At 47.6% G+C, this 20477-nt stretch overlaps 6 protein-coding genes across 7 annotated transcripts; 4 read left to right on the top strand and 2 right to left on the bottom strand.

Moving 5' to 3' along the window:
- Nucleotides 1-101: 101 nt before the first annotated feature.
- Nucleotides 102-5428, top strand: BDCG_00878. Of its 2 annotated transcripts, none has more exons than XM_045416382.1 (4): nucleotides 102-2476; nucleotides 2652-3553; nucleotides 3647-4654; nucleotides 4852-5428. In XM_045416382.1, the coding sequence occupies exons 1-3, from the start codon at nucleotides 2227-2229 to the stop codon at nucleotides 3770-3772; spliced, it is 1278 nt and encodes a 425-aa protein (XP_045272126.1). In that variant the 5' UTR covers nucleotides 102-2226; the 3' UTR covers nucleotides 3773-4654; nucleotides 4852-5428. The 2 variants fall into 2 exon arrangements, with proteins under 2 accessions (XP_045272126.1, XP_045279335.1); XM_045416383.1 differs by lacking the exon at nucleotides 4852-5428 and having other exon boundaries at nucleotides 287-773; nucleotides 846-2476; nucleotides 3647-4208.
- Nucleotides 3648-5527, bottom strand: BDCG_00877 (uncharacterized protein). The gene is made up of 2 exons (XM_045416381.1): nucleotides 4669-5527; nucleotides 3648-4549 (listed from the first exon to the last, which is right to left on the bottom strand). Exons 1-2 carry the CDS (start codon nucleotides 5219-5221, stop codon nucleotides 4284-4286), a joined length of 819 nt encoding a protein of 272 aa, XP_045272125.1. The 5' UTR covers nucleotides 5222-5527; the 3' UTR covers nucleotides 3648-4283.
- A 1421-nt stretch (nucleotides 5528-6948) lies between these two features.
- Nucleotides 6949-10838, top strand: BDCG_00876 (ATPase; the record flags this gene model as incomplete). Its single annotated transcript, XM_045416380.1, has 6 exons — nucleotides 6949-7147; nucleotides 7202-8241; nucleotides 8277-9131; nucleotides 9162-9657; nucleotides 9734-10396; nucleotides 10456-10838. 6 exons carry the CDS (start codon nucleotides 6949-6951, stop codon nucleotides 10836-10838), a joined length of 3636 nt encoding a protein of 1211 aa, XP_045272124.1.
- An 888-nt stretch (nucleotides 10839-11726) lies between these two features.
- On the bottom strand, nucleotides 11727-13145 carry BDCG_00875 (uncharacterized protein). Its single transcript, XM_045416379.1, has one exon. It carries the CDS (start codon nucleotides 12804-12806, stop codon nucleotides 12036-12038), a length of 771 nt encoding a protein of 256 aa, XP_045272123.1. The 5' UTR covers nucleotides 12807-13145; the 3' UTR covers nucleotides 11727-12035.
- A 2064-nt stretch (nucleotides 13146-15209) lies between these two features.
- BDCG_00874 (uncharacterized protein) lies at nucleotides 15210-17387 on the top strand. Its single transcript, XM_045416378.1, has one exon. It carries the CDS (start codon nucleotides 16920-16922, stop codon nucleotides 17154-17156), a length of 237 nt encoding a protein of 78 aa, XP_045272122.1. The 5' UTR covers nucleotides 15210-16919; the 3' UTR covers nucleotides 17157-17387.
- A 964-nt stretch (nucleotides 17388-18351) lies between these two features.
- Nucleotides 18352-20477, top strand: BDCG_00873 (WSC domain-containing protein). Its single transcript, XM_045416377.1, has 3 exons — nucleotides 18352-18550; nucleotides 18628-18784; nucleotides 18873-20477. The coding sequence occupies exons 1-3, from the start codon at nucleotides 18397-18399 to the stop codon at nucleotides 20230-20232; spliced, it is 1671 nt and encodes a 556-aa protein (XP_045272121.1). The 5' UTR covers nucleotides 18352-18396; the 3' UTR covers nucleotides 20233-20477.

The raw sequence follows: 20477 nt of genomic DNA, 5'->3' as shown, positions 1-20477 counted from the left end.
GAGGCATTGTCATAAATTCCTATGCCCTATAGCTCTCATTATCACTATTGTTATTATTATTATCATTATTATTATTATTATTATTATTACGATGATGATTATTATGATTACTTTTGCGGGGAGTGGCGGTTCGGTCAAGCGTTTCTCACCAGTTACGTACAGTACATAGCCCTTGACAGCCAAAATTAATGGCTGCTGATGACGACGACCAGCCCGCTATGTTCCTATTAGGGGACCGTGCAATCTGATAACAGGTACATGTATTATTACCACACATTACAGAGACATAACATAGTACAGCAACGGATACGCCTCACTGTTCTTGGTGGCGCCCGGGTTCTGCGCTGGCGTCGACGCACCCATGCTTGGCCTCAAGCTTCTTCTCCGGCTGAACAACCCCTATGACTCTCTACACTCGGAGTAGTATATGAGGCTACGACCTCCATGCTATGACGAGAGGACCAGGGGCAGAGATATGACATCCGAATCTGCGCTTCCTTATGTACTCTATGTGCTACAGCTATTTTTGAACTATATAAAAAACCGAAACAGCAGGAAAAGCCAATGTCTGACCCTTGCGATTCGCATGACACCCGAAACACAATCCACGATGCACGATGCACGATGCACAATGCACAATGCAGGTTGAGGACCAGCTCGGGAAAAAAAAAATAAGAAAATAAAAAGAAAGAAAATAAAAAGAAAGAAAACACCAAATTACAGGAAAGGCGGTAAAGGCAGGAGTAGTTGGCCCGGGTCGCAATATATGAACTGTCAATTTTCCACGCTGCCTGCCTACCCTTTCGCAGTAAATATGACTGACTTATTGCTTATTTATTTTTCAGCGGCGTAACTACGCAGTACATCCTTTTTGTATCGCCCAAGAGGGGAGGGTTGATTGAACAGTGCAACCGATCAAAGCCAACCAACCAGCCGGACCGAAATTTGCTAGGCATTATTGGATGGGTGTTTGACATTGAGATCATGTCTGGTTTTCTGGTGACGATTGAAAGGAAGCCGAAAGATTGGACAGCCCACTCTTCTCTGCGTTGCTGCTGCTTCTGCTGCTACTGCTCCTAGTCAGTTTCGATTTTTCTTCTCTGCTTCATCCGCAGGACGCAGGACGCAATATAACTAACTGGGGCGGGCGGGATGATATCCTGATCCCTTCCGCCCCCAACTGGATGCTTCCAACGAAAGAAGATAAGAAAAGGTTCGAGATTTACAGACAGAACCGCTGTAATGTATGGGTAGTTAGTTAGTACAGGTCCACGTACTGCTCAAACGACCTGCAGGTTGCTGCTCTATCGGCCCCATCTTTAGCCGCGGGGAAACCCAGTTGAACTTCCACTCGAATTCATTCGTTCTCCCACACTGGAATCCTCGTGCTCTCTTTGGCTGTTGCAGTCCTGCAGGTGAATGGCCTATTTAATCCCTATTCCTCCATGCAAGTGAAATCGTGTTTCCTGAACTCCCCGATGGACTAGAGCTGGACTAGAGCCGATGACGATGTTTGGTGTGAGCGGTATTGTGCGGTTGGGGTACAGGTAGCAGCAGCAGGCTGGCTCTAAAATGATTCAACGGCAGCGCTTGAGGCTGCGAGTTGCAGAAGTGGCATTTAATATCTACATGACTACGCTGTATTTCATGGGAATATGTTGATACAATGAGCCTCCCGAAAAAGCAGGGTTTATTTCAGCCGTTCTTGGCGGGTTCCTCGAACACTTGTTTGGTATTTGATACAATACGGAGTAACTTACTCTCTAGATAATATTTCTCAAGATAGGGCAAGTTTATGAGTAACTATGTTTAAAAATCATTATCATTACTCTATATCATGCCTAGTAATAAATGGATATCGTTGTCGGCGGTTGGGTTGTTGGTGCTGAAAGAAGCCCTGGAAAGTTACCAACCGCCCGCATGTGCTTCGGAACAACACCAAGCTTGTGTGCATGGGTTTTTTGCCGAGCGAGAGACCAGAATGGAACGGAAACCAAAACCACCAAACATCAACATTGAACTCCACCAGCTACACCCTTCGGTTCGGTTTATCTTAATCTAAAGAAGCCACCCTCCTCGACTCTCTGGTTAAGTTAATCCATCCCGTCCTCAAATCAAAACCCGCGTCGAATTCCTTTCTCTACCCCGCCCGTCGAACTCTCTTTCGGCAATAGACAACGAAAATCAAGACAGCAAATCAATAGTAAAGAAAAAAAAACCGGAGTGATGGCCGACGAGGGGAAGCGGAAGAAGACAGAGGAGGAGGAAAGTATAGCTGTCCCGGTGGAAGCTGGTACTGCAGAACCTGTCGCAGAGGACATGAAGCAACAGGATGAGCCGAGTTCAACAACCGCGGCCCTCGCGGCGGGGGTGACGGAGGCTGGGGATGATGGCAATCAAGCTCCTGCCCAGACTATCGCTGCTGCGCCAAAAGGAGATGAAGAGGAGGAGGGGTCAGATTTTGAGGATTTAGATGGTGAGTTTGGATAGATATCTTATCTTTCTGCTTTGATTGAAACTATTCTCTGCAAAGCGAGATGAACGAAAAAAAAAGAAAAGGAAAAGGAGCAGATCAAAATATACCATAATGTATACAGATATGCATATGCATATCTATATAAAGAACCACCTAATCAAAAATCACCACACAGACGTCCTGGACGATTTCTCTACATCAAAGAAGCCCACTTCTGCCGCACCCTCTTCCAGCAAGAACGCCCCATCCCTCTCTACCACAGCACCACAGCCACCACCATCATCATTACTACCCGACCAAAACGCCACCAGAGCACCCGAATCGGACCTCGATGAAAACGCCTTCATCCAGCAGCTCGAACAAAGCATGGCAGAGCTCATGGGCTCGGCAACCGCTGGCGGCCAAGGCGGTGGCGGCGGTGACGGCGACGGTGAGCCAGACTGGGATGCACTGGCACAGCAAATGGCGCAGGGAGACATGGACCCGGCGGCTATTATGAAACTCCTTATGGGGGAGGGGGGTCCTGGTGCGTTAGCTGGAGGATCCGAGGCGGACCTGGGCGGTGGTAATAAGGACGGAAAGGGACAGGGGGACGCCAAATCCGGTTCTACCGCCGCCGGTACTGCTGGTAGTAGTAGTGCCAGCAAAGCAGAAGACGGGTTCCAGGAAACGATCCGCAAGACGATGGAGCGGATGCAGGCGTCCGGCGACAAAGCCACCGCCGCAGCGACGGAGGATGGCGGCGACGATATGCTCATGCAGCTACTCAAAGCGATGGAGTCTGGAGCTGGCGCTGGTGGTGCTGGTGGCGGCGACGATGAGAACCTCGATAAAATCTTCATGGGCATCATGGAGCAGCTGTCGAATAAGGAGATGCTCTACGAGCCCATGAAGGAGCTGCATGCCAAATTCGGCCCCTGGCTGTTGGAGAATCGGGACAAGGTGCCCAAGGAGGATTTGGAGAGGTATGAATTGCAGTCTGTGCTCGTGGCGGAGATTGTAGGCAAGTTTGATGAGGAGGGGTATTCGGATGAGAAGCCGGCGGATAGGGCGTATATCTGGGAGAAGATGCAGAAGGTAGGCTTTAACCCTTACTCCCCCCCCTCTTTTTTTTTTTTTTTTTTTCTTTTCCACAAGGGCAGCGGGCTAATTAACGATTCGTGATAATAGATGCAAGCTGCGGGTAGCCCGCCTGATGCCCTGGTGTCGAATCCGCTGGCGGATGAACTCGGGCTCCCAGGCGCTTTCGCTGGCGGGGGAGGAGACGCTGAGACGCCGCAATGTCCCCAGCAATAATAATACTCCTGGTAGAATGAATTTATTTATTATTTCTTGAAATTTTCCATGTCCCTTTCCATTTCTTCGCCCCCCCTCTCTATTTTTCTTTATATGTATCTCGACATCTTTTCTCAGGCCGCCTGATATTAACTTTTTGATATCCCACCCACCTGGCGCAATGACCATTCTCATCCCCCGTACCGTACCGTGTACTCTATATGTACATAAATAAAAAGGAACGTGAAAAAAGAGAAAGAATCCAGATACCCCGCGTCTCTAACTACCTCTCTTCAATATCCCATAGAACTACTTCTTTCATGAATGGTTTTTTTTTTACAAAAAAAACAGAAAACGTTGCCCACTGCTACACAAACGCGTTCAATACATCGATCGTCCAAAGGAAAGTAAATAAACACAGAGTGACAGAAAATAAAAATATAATAAATAATATTGGATCTACCACCTGAAGCCCAGCAAAACGCCACTTTGAAAATGCACCTCTAAAACACGCACACTTCAAATAGCACGTCTACCCACACGACATATCCATCCTATCATGCATGCTGTCATTTTGGTCTGATGATATTGTATGCTGATGCTGATTATCCTGGTCGTCATCTCCGATAAGCAACTCAGCAAAAATATTCTCATAGTCTTCTTCATCGTCGTACTGGGAGCTTGGCGGGCCGTCGCCCTGTTGGGACTGTTGTTCGACATCCCGCAAGGGCTCCAATTCCTCTAAGAAGGCCTGGTATTCTTCCTCCTGGGAAATGAATTCTTCGAGGATGCGTTCGTCTGTTGAAATGGGTTTATATTAGCACAAGGGGAAAGTGGCAAAGACAAAGCAACTCAAGTGAAACAAAAGCCCTCTGAGAGGGCAGGCACCACGTATAGATATATGTATGTATACATACCTTCAACACCACCCAACCCCTCAGCCCCGTCATCAAATACCATCCCACCTCCCTCTCCCTCTCCCCCTCCGTCTTCCACCTCCTCCATCAATGGCCCCACATCCGGCGCAGACCTCGCAATCGCCTCTTGATACCTCCGCTGCTGCGCCAAATAGTTAATCCGCTGAATCTGCTCGCTTCTAGCGTCGAATCTGCCCTCGTCGCGATCTCGCTTCACTCTATTCAGGAAGATATCGCGCCGTTGTTGTTCACGGGAGGCCTTTTGGCGCGCGAGTTGGGCCTTCGGTGAGTTGTTGGCGTAGCGGTCGGCGTAGTAGGATTGTTTGGGTGATGTTGCTCTTGTTGTTGTCGATTTCTCTTGCTTGTGTGTATGTTTATGCTCTATGCGCGGCGATTGGGGTTTTGAGTGCGACATTGGCATTGTAGTAGGGGCCTGGGATGAGGTTAGGTTCGCATGGCGCGGGGCGAGGGGGGAGGGATTGTGTGGTTGTGATGTGTGGTGGTGGGAGAAGAGTCTCGTGAAAGGAGCTGGTTGGGAGATGGTGGTAAACATTATTATGTTTTAATGACTGGGTGTGATGTATGTTGGGAAGTAGAAGAGTGGTTTTCTGTTAGATACTGGCCATTGCGTGAAGCGTTCAAGAAAATATATCCTGATTGTTCGATGGTTGAAGGACGCGACTGATTAGTTACATCACTCACGCGTAAAAACGCTAGGCTGTTTTAGGTTTAACTGGTTTGCAACTGCCGAGGTCTCGAGGTCTCGACAAACGGCTGTTCAATGTATACCGATGTAGGAGTGAGTTATATTGTTATTATCCGCGACTTTGGACAACACTTTCTCATTAACTGGTTGGTGTTTCTAGTATGAATTGTGGTCGGTTAACATATAGTAAGAATCTACTCGATGTAGTTACAGCATATGTAAGCAATAGATAAATACGATAACGAGAGAATAGATGGTAGTGGTACATGTACGAGGCGAGGATCATAAAATGAGAATGACTTGAGATCTTATATTGAGTATCTTAGAATTCAACTGTATATACTAGAGTCTAATAGACATCTTGCCATGATGGCTATCTTCGTATGAGAAAGCAGTGTAATTACTGAGTTAAAAAAAGAAATCATACAGAGCAGAATTTCTGTCAGCACATCTGACATCTGTTTTTCTAGACAGCTTGTGCTTGTTATTTTGCATACAGCATAGATCATTGTGGATTGACTACTGCTTTTGAAAAATATCCCGTATAGTTATATATAGTGCTGCATCAAAAGTTCGAAAATTTTCTGAACCACGCTGGCCTGTCTCAAGGTACTTACTACATCGATCGTTCAACATCCAACAAACAGATAACTATCGGAAGAATATACCACCGACGCTATGAGACGTCCTCACACCTCTCACCTCACCTCGAATATCCTGGCGAAGCTAAATACATACGCCTTGGGACCATGGGATCTATATCACTACAACAACAGGCCCTTCCGCAACCAATGCGAAACGGACTTCAATTGGGTCATTGCCGTACAATATGGGTAATAATATTCTGCGCTGTTATGGTGTTCAACAGGAAACGAACTAATTTGGATCGCAGGATCCTGACAATGCGCGGTTCTCGCCCTGTGCGGAACCATATTTGTCTTTTATTCCTGCCATTTTGATTACTCTCATCTCTCTCTACTACATGCTGGACCATTACGTGCCCCAGTGGCGCCCGGGGTGGTTGCGGCCCTTTCGTTCTCGAGACTGGCGGTCAATTATCCGAGCTACCACCTGAAGAGGGCGAATCTCCACCAACTTGGGTGATCGCTCTATACTTCGAAATATTCCTGGGTTTGGTTGCTGATTTTGTCCGCTTGACCTACAGCCCGTTTGTTTGGAGCGACGCAATTCTCCCCTTATCATGGGTGTGTCGTCCAGCCTGCTACATCCGTCAAGGCCGCATCACTGACGCGCGAGCAGGTTGTTGCTATGCTGCTGATTATTGTTAAACGCCCAAGGACTTGCCCACTTTTGATGCTCGTGTATTTCACTGCAGTCCTCGTAGTTAGACTCCCATTCAACTCCGTTTACTGACAGGTCTAATGTACTTGATGCCGTCGCTGGTTATGCTTCAGCTGTCGCGGCGGGAACAGCATCTTTCACCATCCTTCTTATGCCATTCCGTCTGGCATCCGCTACATCTAGCGATATAAGTCCAGTTGGCCATCGACCGGATAGCACACTGCGGAGCCCCGAGGACAACTTGCGACTGGCAATTTCTCAGTGTCTCCTGGATGGCACCGCTGATTGCTGCAGGAAAGCGACGACAGTTGAACGAAGAAGACGTTTGGTTTCTTCCATTTGAGTTTCAGCACCATAGGCTGCACGAGAGGTTTAGTCGGCTCAAAGGGTCAGTGCTTAGCCGGGTGCTACAAGCGAATGGAATTGACCTGCTCATCTTGACACTGATTTGGTTTGTGAGAACAGCTTGCGGTAGGTGGGCATTTTTCTATCTATGACTGAATTGTCCTTTTTAACGACTATTAGATTCCTCTTCACCACTTCTCCTGCAGAAGCTCCTACAGGTTACCAAAGACCCAGCCATTCCTAAGCGGATGCCTCTTACGTATGCATTCTTAACGATGATGATCCGTGTGGTTGGAGCACAAGTGCAAGTCTTAAATCTTTGGTATGGTAGACGATGCTACGAGAGAAGCCGTGGCGAGATGATCATGATGGTTTATGAAAAGGCTTTGTCAAGGAAGAACGTGTCCGGTCAAAAGCTTCAAGCGGAATCTTCTGGGGCCACTCGCGAAACCGAAGAGCCTCCGGGCGAGTACGCGGATGATGGGAAGAAGTCAGCCAAGAAGAGAAGAGCCCCGTGGTGGAATCCATTCAAATCAAGTAGAACCAGCGACAGCGGCACAGAATCAAACGAGGCTGCATCAATGGGAAAAATATTGAACCTTATCCAAGGGGATGTCTACGAGATTTCCGAGCGATTTTGGCAGTTTGATTCTCTACTCGATGCTACCCTCGGGCTGATTATTGCCATTTTCCTAGTGTGGAGCCTACTTGGGCCGTCATGTCTACTCGGTGTCGTCACTGTGCTAGTCGCTCAGGTTCTCAACGCCTTCATCACCTGGATACTGGTTCGCTGGGAGCGGGTAAGAAGAAAAGCGACGGACTCTCGACTTCGAATTACTTCTCAATTTGTCGAAGCAATCCGTCACCTGAGATGGTATGGATGGCAGAAACACTGGCTAAATCAGGTCGCGGACGCCAGAAAACACGAACTACGTCTGCGCATCATTACGGGCGTCTGGGGAATTATGCTTGGGGTAGTTAGTTCCCTTTCCAGCGGATTGTTTCCCGTTGTGGCCCTCTATGCCTATACTGTCTTGGCTCAGCAACAGTTGAGTATCGATATCATTTTCCCTGCTTTGCATCTTTTCACCATGCTGGAGATACGCATTCAACGTATCCCAAACCTAATTACTATTTTTATGAACGCCTCAGTTGCGCTGGGAAGGATCGAAGATTTCATGTCAGAACCAGACAAGGAAACGGAGCCATCCGATGATTCTGTGGATTCCGGCCCTATCCAACTTGAGTCTTGTAGTTTTATGCCTGGCCCGGGACTGACGCTCCTGTTCTTTCGGATCTATGTGTTACGATTCCCGAGGGCTTGACTGTTGTTTCAGGGAAGGTTGGCTCTGGGAAGACGGCTTTCCTGCCAGCGCTACTCGGCGAAATGGATAAAACAACAGGTGTCTCTCATATTCCTAATCATATGACTAGTTACTTCGCCCAAACACCATGGTTACAAAGCATGAGCATTCGAGAAAATATTCTGTTCTCATTACCATATGATGAGAGACGTTATAAACTAGTTTTGGATGCCTGTTGCCTAGGTCAAGATATGGCTAGCTTTAAACATGGGGATCTAACTCTTATTGGAGAGAACGGCACTGGGCTTTCTGGCGGCCAAAAGGCAAGTGTCGCGCTTGCAAGAGCTGTATACAGCTCAGCTAAAGTTCTTCTTCTTGATGATCCCTTGTCAGCCCTCGATTTTAACACCGCAGAGGCAGTGGTCAGCAAATGTCTGTCTGGACCTTTAATGCAGAACCGAACCGTTGTCCTTGTTACTCACCGCACAACGCTGGTTCACAGTCTTGCGCAACAAATCATTAGCATCGACGACGGACGGGCTACAACGTATGATAAGGAATATATCCGTTCAATGCTGATCGGGGATAACACTCGGGAAGGAACCCCGACAGATGACACAACGCAAACAGCGCCTGAAAGCCCTGTTGACGAGCTTTCGGAGACAGTGCCTGACAAATTCATCGAGGAAGAACATCGGGCCAAAGGGGGGGTTAAGGGCAGTGTTTATTGGGGCTACATCAAGGCGGGCAAACTCAGATGGTGGGCTGTGCTCGTTGTTGTCTTGACAGTCTACCGCTTGTCCGCGGTTGGCCGGTCTTGGTTTCTCAAAGACTAGGGCGAAGCGTATGAGAAGGAGCAGGTATTAATGCGCTTCATGGGCAGCAATCACGGCATGTCCAATATTGATAGGTCTCAGTCTCAGTCTCTTCCTGCCGTGGAAGCTTTTATCCTCCCCACGACACCCTCCGACACATTCCCACGGCCCGCTGACGATGTTCGCCCGTGGCTCTGGGCTTTTCTTGCCATCACCACGCTCCAAACCATCAACCTCCTACTCGCATCCCTTGTAATGGTTGTCGTCGTATACTATGCCAGCAAAACAATGTTTACCCGAGCCATGGTGCGTGTGAGCTCGGCGACATTCAGATACTTCGATGTGACGCCAATAGGCCGACTGATGAACCGCCTCACCTCAGATATTGGCGTTGTGGATGGCAACATCAGCCAGCAGTTCAGGCTATTCAGCTTCATGGCGATCACCTGGGTAACCTCCGTCGTAGTGATTGCATCTATTACTCCGAGTTTCTTAGCGTTCACGGTGGTGCTGACCGGTACATTCGTCTACATATTTTTGCGATTTTTCCCGTCGTCGCAGCATCTAAGGCACTTGGAAATGGTTTCGCTGAGCCCCGCTGATGTCGAGTTTTGGCGAGCTTCTACATGGCTTGACTACCGTCCGTGCGTTCCACGCGGAGAAACGGTTCATGGATCGAGTCATTGGCGTCGTTGATAAATTCCAAGGCATGGACCACTTCTATTGGTCCCTGCAGGCCTGGTTGACATATCGCTTCCAAAGCCTGTCTGCCATGTCGATTTTCTGCCTTACTATATTGGCTCTCTATACCGGTATCTCCGCGGGCATGATTGCGTTTGTCCTCGTCGCGGCAGACGGCTTTGTCGTATCTATCAAGTCCCTGTACCTACAGTATGGCCAGATCCAGATGGATTTCGTGTCTGTGGAGAGGGTTGACGAACTGTGTCATGTCGAGCAGGAGCCGTCCGGCAGCATTGAGCCACCAGCTGCGTGGCCCCGTTTCGGCTCCGATATGGTCGTTGAAGACGCGACTGTGCGTTACGCACCTCATCTCGACCCGTCTCTGTTGAACATTTCCCTTCGGATCCCGGGAGGATCCTCTACCGCCGTGATGGGCCGCACGGGGAGCGGCAAGTCGACCCTGGCTCTGTCTCTCCTGAACGTCGTACGCCCGGACTCCGGTCGCATTCTGATCGATAACATCGACATCGCCAAGGTGCGTGCACACGCAGGCCCTGCGGCAGCGCGTCACCTTCGTTGCGCAGGAGCCCCGTTCTCTTCCCCGGTAGCATCCGGCTGAATCTGGACCCGGTAGGCGACTACTCCGATGCCGAGTGTGCGGATGTCCTCCGCCGCGTTTGCCAGAACCAGAACAGGCACGGGTGGACGCTGGATACAGACGTCGAGGCGGGCGGTCGCAACCTTAGCCACGGCCCGCGCCAGCTAATCGGCCTGTCAAGAGCGGTGCTGCGACGGAGCCCCATCGTCATTCTCGACGAGGCGACGGCGTCGATTGACCATGAGAGCTCCCTAGAGATCCAGCAGATTATCCGCGAGGAGCTGAGGGACTCGACTGTTGTGACGATCGCGCACCGGCTAGAAGCTATCAAGGATGCGGAGTATTTTGTTGTGTTGGAGGATGGCAAGCTTGCCAGGCATGGGTATGTCACGGAGCCCAAGGGGAAGGGGGGGGAGTGAGTAGGTTTTTGATTTCAGTGGTGATTTTTCTTTTCTTTTCTTTTCTTTTCTTTTCTCTTCTTTTCTCTTCTTTTTTCTTTTCTTTTCTTTTCTCTTCTTTTCTTTTCTCTTCTTTTCTTTTTTTCCCCTCTGTTTCAGCGAGTCTTTCCACACCCCCCACTCAATAGCAGTTGTCTTACCAAGAGTGATTAATGAGGGCGTTTATGGGCTGGAATAATAATACCAAGAGAGGAGCAGGGAGGCTGATCCTGTCCCTTTATAATGCACAATGCGTTGACGACTTTCCTCCTGGCAATGCGTAAGGATACCCCCACTTGAATATGTCATATGGCACAGGTATATTGTATATCTAGAGCGCCATACATGCATATATGCTTGTGGCAGCTATGTAGTCTGCCATGGGAGGCTCATATAACTATATGAATACCTGCCTACTACAATGAAGTTCCATACTGCTTGCTGATTTGGCCGGAGGTTTTCCAACAACATGAGCGCTTTAATTGACAAGAGAGTTGAAATGTATATAACAGGTGTATCAGAATCAGATGCAATAATGATGATGCTATGTAATATATCAAAGAGAGTATTAATCATTATAGTTAATTTGTAGGTAGCTGACGAGAGATAAGTTCTCATTCCTTTCACAGTGCAGTGTGGTGGTGATGTGCTTGCTTTCAAAGTGCTTTCCTTTCTGTAAGAGTTTTTTTGGGGGGTTTTCTGTTGTTGAAAGATTGGCTGTGAGAAAGGAAATAATTCAAATGGAAATAATAAAGAAGACAATAAAGAAATATAAAACATGAGGAAACAAAAGAAAAAAGATATCAAGTTCTAACTCCAAGCCCATAAGTTCAAAATTTCCCCCCCCAAAAAAAAAAAAAAAAAAAAAAAAAAAAAAAAAAAAAAAAAAAAAAAACCATCCGTGTCAGTGTTGAGAGCGGGGATATGACCTGACAACAAAACACAGGAAAATAATGCAGCCAGCCAACATTAAAATAAAAAAACATCATCAACCCCAACTTCTTCCAGGCGAAGAAAAAAAAAAAAAAAAAGCTTGTTTCGCACACCTTAAGCGATGCTTCATGCCCAGATTCTAATCAAATGCCGCGCATTTTACAATCTTCAAGTAAAAAGTGAAAGCAACCAGAGAAAAGAAAAAAAAAGAGAGAGAAAAAACACGAAGTCGCCCCTTCTCATCATCTAAAAATTCGACGACGGATTCACCCCGCCAGGATGATGATACTGATCCAACGTAGACTTGAACGGGCTCGCCCCCGCCGCCGTGGTCGAGGTCTCAAGGCTCGACGAGCCAACGGCTGTGCCGGCGTTCATCAGGTCGTCGTCGTCGCCCAGGCCGCGTGCGTTGCGCTTGCGGCGCAACCGCCATGCGACGAAGGCCAGGCCGCCCAGGATGACGGCGCCGCCTACACCGACTACGACGCCGATGATGATGCGCTCGGAGGACTCGCTGAGGCCGGAGGAGGTGCGGCGGCCACCAGCGTCGTTACCGAGGCCTGGGGCTAGGGTTTGGCCTGGAGCGATGGTTGAGGCAGAGGTTTGTTCATAGGTGCTGCCGCTGAGGGTTATGGTGTTTGTGACGATGATGACGGAGGAGCGGGTTGGAGGCGGGGTGGGTGTGCGGGTGGGACGGGGGGTTGTTCGATCTGTTGGTCGGGTTGGGCGGTTGGTGGTGGTTTTGGAGGTGGGGGAATCGCTGGGTTTGGTGGTTGGTTCTTCTTTGGCGGTTTCTGAAGTGGTTGTTGGGTCTTCTCGTGTGCTGGTGGTGGAGGTGGTGGTGGTGGTGGTTGTTGGTTCTTCGGATGGAGATTCGGTCGCTGATGCCGCTGGGTCGTCGATGCTGATTATCTGTCTCTTCCTGCCATGGTGATTTGGTTGCTCAGCGCCAACGACGGTTATGGCGAGCAAGAGGACTGAGAGCAGCAGAAGGGATAAGGAGGGTGTCCACCGCATCGTGACTGGCGGTGGCTGGCAGCGAGCGACTGGAGGACAAGAGGGGAGCGAGCGAGGGTTACGCGGCCTGATTGAGGAAACTAGTAGCCACCAGATCCAGATAGATAGATGGATGGAGGTATGTATATATATCAAAGGAACATTAAACGAGAGATTGAAGATAGAAAGGAAAGAAAATGGATACGGCGAGAGAGAGAATGAAAGTCGTCGCAACAAGCGCGGGATGGAAAGTAGTGATAGAGGAATGGATGAATGAAGATTGTTGGATGTGGAATGTGGATGTGGAAGAAAGAAACGAGAGAAACGGAAAAAAAACGAACGAACGAAACGAAACGAAACGAAACGAAACGAACGAACTGGATGTTGATTAATTACAGAGTACGCTGTACGCTGTAGTTACGAGGCAAAAAAACAGCATCAGGAGTCGAAACCCGATACCGCTTAATACCAGATCTCGTCCGTGCGGGGGATGGGCAATACCCGCTGCAGCAGAATACAGTGTTATTATTGTAAATAACGGGAGTAAGTTTCTGTTCTGAGACACCACGTGGAGCCAGGCCGTTGTGCCTTACACCCGATTGGATTAGACCCATACATCATTGCCCGTTTTGACTCCATTCGAGGCCGGTTCCGCGTTTCTATTGGCTGGAAGTGCGGTGCGTACCCCTGTCGGGTGGACACTGTTAAACTACATCAGGCCTAGTCTCACAGCGGAGAAAATGGCACCGTGATCACATTGTAACATTGTAACACTGGTGACTCGAGGGCTGTGCAGGTACGTACGTACTGTATGTAATGTACTGTACCAGCTGTGTACAGTTACAATGATGTATGTATGTGCGGAATATATTTATATTATTATTATTATTTTGTCCGCTGCGCAAAAATTACCAAAATTACCTCTCCCGGCCAACGGGGAATTGTATATCCTAAGTATCACTTGAACGGAACTAATCTGTTTTCTTGATTCAGGTACAGTACATATATGGCAGAGGATTTCAAGAATGAGAGAGATATAGATATGTGGAAACTCTGTCAACAATGCTTAGAATAGTTCTGAACAGAAGTAACTGTTATTATTCTAAATATATCTATCATCAGTATGTATCTGAGTGCTGAACATTCTCTCTTCTAACCTTGCAAGTAAAATAGCTGGAAGCTCTGATGTTCAGAAATAGAAGAAGATATGCTAATTACATTTAAGAATTCTTATGAATGAGTATTTCACTATTCTATTTTATTACCCAGAGATTGAAGAATAATGTGTTGCTGGAGACTTTTGATTTTCAATCAGATTACAGCTGTATCAATGATACTCTTTCTCAACTCTCAAATGAATATATAGAAACATTTGTCTGTCTAATACACAAGGTCTTCATGAATGACATGCCATTTTACTCCGTATCAGCAGAATTGTATATGGAGAAGAAAGTCAATCAAACAGTCTCTTACATATATAGACTTCTTTTCACTGAGAAGTTGCTTCAAGAGCACCCGATATTGTACAGAGTACTCTGTTCTTTCATTCAATCAAGCCTTTGACTGATTTTCCAACTTTTCCAAGATACACATACATATTCTACATACACAGCATATCACTCCGTCCTCAACAACCTTTTCCTCACTCACTGACCAAACCATAAACCACATCAACCATTCATGCATGATTCTCCAGCCATCAATCACATCACCCCCTCCTTTACGCATAGTAGAGCTTCAGCTGGCAATAGTCGGCTCTAATGCCCGCTAAAACTTCTTAAGCTCTGCAGAAATCCGAACCCATGACTATCTTGTTAATTCCATATAGAGGAAACGGGCGTGGGATATATATTAAATGCAAGGCGTTCTCGTATGCATGTATCATTTATCATGTATCATTCATAATTAATTCGCCAACGTTGCATTCAGGCGTTGGGAGTCCAAGATGGAACCCTCGCCTTTTTTTTTTTTTTTTTTTTTTTTTTTTTTTTTTTTTTTTTTTTTTTCTTTTTTTCTTTTTTGCATATCAAAGCCACTTGAAAAAGAGAGAGAGGTTTGTTAAACTTGGCGTTTGTTCTTTTAAGAGCTGGATTTTTATTTTGCATGTGGGTTGAAGGTTTTGTGTGAGGCGTTGTGTTGAATGTTTTAGGACAGAGGTCTTGAATCATCATGGTTTGAGAAATTTAATTTTTTTTTTTCTTCATCATTCTGGGGCTGAGATGGGATGAGATGAGATGAGATATATGCCTTGGTGGTTGCGGAGAAGGAGAAGTTCCAAAGTCTCGGAAAAATACCAGGGCGAATGAGATGCATATCTCCGTTTCTTGGTATTCTCTTATTTATATATATATATATATCTCTATTTATATCGATTCTTTTCGTTCATACATATATATTCTTTCCCTCTCTTCTCTCCTCCTCTCTTTTCGTTCCATTTCTACTACTCCGTACTGCTACTGGCAGTGAGTGGGGTGGGGTGGGACCCAGAAGGCGGCGGACCCATCTCTATCGGTGGTCGCCGGGAGATCATAAGGCGCCACTTACGAGTCCTTTCTTCCCCCCCGAACACCAAATTAGGGCTGGCTGGCTTGGTTGAAGATTTTTCATTGAAAACCTTCCCGCCCATGGTCAGTCAACCTTTTTATCATCAACTCTTATCAAATAGTTAGTTTTTGTTTTGACTATACTCTTGAACTATTGTGTTGCCTATTATGAAGGTAACTAATTAGTTACTATTTTTTATTTTATTTTATTTTATTTTCAATTCAAATCCTGTTTTGATTGTTGAAGAAGGTCTCCTTATTCAGTCAGGCCTTTGAATGTCCTTGTAGCTCCGTACTTTCTATACTTGCAGAATTGCTGTGAAATTACAGCCATTGCTAACTCTCTAGGGCAAAAAAAGCCCTCCTCAAAGCACCTCATTTTTTCGCGAAAGTCTTTTATTATTTTCTAATGTTGTTGTTGGTTGTTGCTTGTTACCAATAACCCCAAGTAATGTACATGTACATGTACATACATACAATCTCAGCTCTTGAATTCCAGACAGGGAACAGCTTACCTGGCCTGTACTGTGCACCAATTGCTCGTGATATAAGAGGCACAATAGACTGTACTGTATGTAATGTACATACATCCAGTCACTCAGCTCTAGCTAAGGGCTTCTGAACAATATCTACCACCGCAGGTAGTAAATCTGGCCCGTGTGTTTTGGTTTCCCTTGGGTATCCATTATCCATATCCACTGCGGGCGGTTCTTCATCCGGCCCATTTTCAAGGGTGATTTCGATTGGAGTGGCCCAATGCCTATCAACAGGTCAAGGCTAACCCGGTCGCTCTAAAGTTCAGAACATGGTCCGTGAGTTTCGTGGGGAAATATCGAGAAATGGTATGTTATGTGCATCGCCCGAGAGTACATTTGATGATTGCTGCTCGATGGGGTGATTATATACAGAGCCTGCTTCAGAACATCAAAACGAGGCCATCTCGGCTTAAATGAATAATTCGATTATTCCGCACGAGCTCTGAGTACTCTTCATTTTCATCATCATTTATCCTCATCATCCCAAAGGACTGTGGTGTATGTACGGTTCTTGTGTGTACCGAGGCTGTCTTTTGAACCATAGGCCCATCAAAGGTTTGTTGGCCTGGATTTCTGGATGTTGATGTTGCAGAAGTCGATGGCTGCAAAAGTCATACAATTGATAACTCTGGATGCCCTTTCCACATCACATTCTATTCTGGTCCAAGGAACTAGCCATATGCTTTTGGTCAGCGCAATCATCTTCTGATAGGCAAAAGAACTCTGCATGGAGATACAGATGTAAAAACTGACTTAGATGACAACTACATTTGGCCTTGAGAGGTTGAAGAATCACTTTGACCTTTGACAGTGTGTGTGGCAACCTGACCTGACCATCTGTGAACTGCAATATAATTTCAAAAACTCTTCAAGAGGCTGTGGTGACCGACGCTTATGCTGGATGCATTTCTTCATCTTTATTCTATTTTCTTGCACAGAGTAATGCCACGAAGCGTACTTCTTAATTAAAAAGTGTGAGTGTTCCATGCCTCTTCGAGCGAACGTAATGTGGTGGATGTGGATGACTTGAAAGAAACCCCGAACACTTGATCTCCATGCATCCCATCCTTGTCATGACCTGCAATCTCCGAGAAATTAGCGGTTCCGGGACCAATATCAACCCGGGGGGTTTTGCTGCCATGATAACGTGGCAACCAGGGCCCAGCGGTTTGGTCAAGAATTCGAGCAAAGAGCCGAACGAACTGGAGCTTCGGAATTTGCTTGTGGGTGAGGCTGATGTTCGAGCTTCGAGTGAGATTTTGTGTTCCTTGGACCAAAACAACCGTCTGTGATGCTAAATAAGATGCGACACGCCGCTGCACCTTAGCGGGTTTCTCTCGGGAGTCGTTTCGAGCATGCAAATTCAAGGCTAGTTCGAAGTTGGACTCGAGCAAAATAGCATCAACATCGCCTCGCTTCAGCGCCCATTATTTGCATAGCAGCCTCGATGAGAAAATCTGGACAAGAACTGATACGCTGCAGCGGAAAAGAATGAGCACCGAGGTAGTAAGTTAATTCCAAAACTTCTAATATTCTTTCGAGTACACTGAACTTTGTTACTAGGGCAAGAAGAGTAACTACGTGACAAATCTCGGTAATTGTTTTCTAGCCAGAGTGACAGATGAGATTTTGGGCATGTTGGCATTGAAAGGGGGGCCGCCGAGAGAATCTGGAGGCTCGATTGCCCAACCACCCTCACACACGCATCTATTTATGGAGTTTTAGGCTTCTTTTAATAAGCTTCCCTGGACGTCACTGGTCACCGTTCAACCAAGATTCTGGTTCGAAATTCGAACGGGCTCTAGAGGACAGAAAACGGACTGTCAGCCCCCTCCTGGACATTTGACTAGCTGTACTGCCGGTGATTCTTATTCGCCCTGAAAATGGCTTTTTGGTCCAAGGAAAAATAAGGTCATGGCAAAAGGCCAGGGAAATTACTCCCTGGTATAAAAGTGCAATCACGCATCCAAAACACGGCTGCGCTTGTCCGCTGGTGAGAGGCGGCTTGGTTGGCTCGAAACATGCAAGGCAATTCATCTTGTGCCTGGCTAACCATGCAGCGCTTACTGACTCCAGGATGACATGTTCTGACAGCTGGCAGGCTTAAGGGAAGCCACACGGAGTATTGACACTCTCGTTAGATTATGGGTTCTTGGTCTTTCTTACCTGTCCCTCATGGCTGGATTAAAAGAGCACCACCTCCCCTTCTCGATGGCTCAGTGAGCAGGCCACTCCTTTGGAACCGCAACATTCTTCTTCTTGGTCCTTTTTTTTTTTAGGGGTCACTTGCCCTCACACTCCTTTCTTCGTCCTGCCAGAGCTAGATTCTGGCATTCATTCTTTTCTCTCGCGAGGATAGCAATCTTGAAAGGCTGCGTGCGTATATAGATTGTATATATATATCTGTCGTCCAATTCCCTTGGTCGGAGGCTTGCTTTCTACACCTCAGCGCCCCAATAGACTCGCTTTGGCCGAGATTCTCATTCTTGCCGATCAAGATTGCTTGAGAGCCGGTCTCTACCTCTCGCAACAATGCGTTTACTTGTCGTCCTAGCGGCGACGATCTCGCCTGCATTGGCGTTCTGGCGTTTGCCATGCCGCGGCCGCGTGGGGCTCGGCCCTATCGATCCCATCGTCAATCCTGGAAAACGCTCCGGTCATGTTCATGCGCTCCACGGAGCTGGGAGTACGTTCTCCATTTCTGCTGCCTCCATTTCCAGTGTAGGCTGAGGCGCTTGATCTCGGTTCTCTAATCTTTCCTAGATCTTGGCTTGACCAATACATATGACGAGCTCAGGGCATCTGAATGCACATCCTGTGAAGTGATTGAGGATATGTCCCTGTATTGGGCGCCGGCACTGTACTTTGAGCATCCGGACAAATCTACAGAGTTGGTTAAACAGGTTGGTGGAATGCTCGTGTAGGTTCACTTCTCAAAGATTTGTCGTCTTGCAAGCAAGGTTCTTTTTAGTATTGTTTATGATGTTGCCAGCACTGACGCTCAGTAGGTACTACCTTCAACGGCACGAGCCTGGAGAGAAAGTCCATGCGTTCCCCCCTGGTCTGAGAATGCTTGCCGGCAGCAATCTCCAACGCAACTTCACAGACGCTCAAAAAAACATTGGATTTACTTGCTTGAACTACGACAAGCACCCCGAACCTTACCACATTCCTCACAAGTTGCCCGATAAAAATTATATCGATACCAATTGCAAGCATGGCATCCGTTCCGAAATCTTCTTCCCTTCCTGCTGGGATGGAGTACGGACTGATTCTCCCAACCACAAAGACCATATGGCCTATCCAAGTCGCATCGATAATGGCTTCTGCCCCCCCGGCTACCCCATCCGGCTGGTGTCTATATTTTTTGAGACGATTTGGGATACCAGCGCCTATAAAGGGAAGGCTGGAAGATTTGTTTTTTCTAATGGTGACCCCACAGGGTATGGCTATCATGGCGATTTCATGAATGGTTGGGATGAGAAATTCCTCCAGAAGGCCGTGGACGAATGCACCAGCAACTCTGGAACTGTGCAGGATTGTCGCCAATTTACTCTTCAGAAAGACTCCGTGCAGAACAAGTGCAAGATGCGCACTCCGCCAATGCTTGAAGGCGAGAGCTTCGACCGGCGCGCGAATGGACTGCCAGAAAATGTTCCCATTTCAGACGGCCCCGGCTACGCAAAGCCGGGCACTCCACCCTCAGAAGATCCAGATAAGCCATCGCCGTCTCAAGGTTACCCTCAACCGTCCCCGACTGCAACCACTTCGTCTGTAGAGGAGGCCCCCTCATCGTTCCCAACCCAGCCTCCTCCGCCCGTGGAAACCGAGCCACCAGCTGGTGAGGATCCGGACACCAATGAGCCTCCCGCCGACGACAAGCCCGGCAATGAGCCGCCTACCGATGATAAGCCAGGCAATGAACCGCCAACTGATGACGAGCTAGGCAATGAACCACCTGAAGATGACGATTCCGAATGCGAAGCACCGACCGACTACCCCCATTCCGAACTACCAGAGCCCAGCCAGCCGCCCGTTGTCAAACCAGTCGACCCACAGCCCACCGACGGGCCACTCCCGTCCGAAACAGAGGCACCCGGCTACTCAATAGTCGATCACCCTTCCGGTTCACAACCCCAGATAACCGATGCGCCCGATGGCGAGTGCCCCGCCGGAAAGGTCGTGGCAATGAGCTGGTCCACCAACGGCAACTCGGTGTACAAGATTAATTACTATGAGCAATTTGTTGTAACGACCGTCACAGCAGCCGCGGCAGCCGCGGCAGCTGCTGAGACCGCTGCGCCTGAGGCTGGTAGTCGCAAACGGGACCATGTCCGTATGCATAAGAGGCATGCCCATCGTCATTAGTTTTACACCTTTCCGGTAGCTTGAGCGTCCGTTTTTGTTTTATATAACATTTTCAATTCTTGAGGCTCAGCGTGTCTTGTGGCCCCCGGCCTTGGGGTTCCTTGCGGAATGGTTCCATAAAAAACTGAATAATTTGCCATGGTGAATGTATCTTATCCTACATGATCTTGAAGTACTCAGGTAGTGCTAGCCAAGGAAAAAAAAAATTAAAAAAATTAGAACATGATATCAGGCCAACATTCCAG

This window comes from Blastomyces dermatitidis (assembly GCF_000003525.1).
Source record: "Blastomyces dermatitidis ER-3 genomic scaffold supercont1.1, whole genome shotgun sequence".
In the NCBI taxonomy this organism is placed as follows: domain Eukaryota; kingdom Fungi; phylum Ascomycota; class Eurotiomycetes; order Onygenales; family Ajellomycetaceae; genus Blastomyces; species Blastomyces dermatitidis.
Note: the sequence above shows the minus strand (reverse complement) of the source record. Positions and strands in the feature narration are given on the sequence as shown.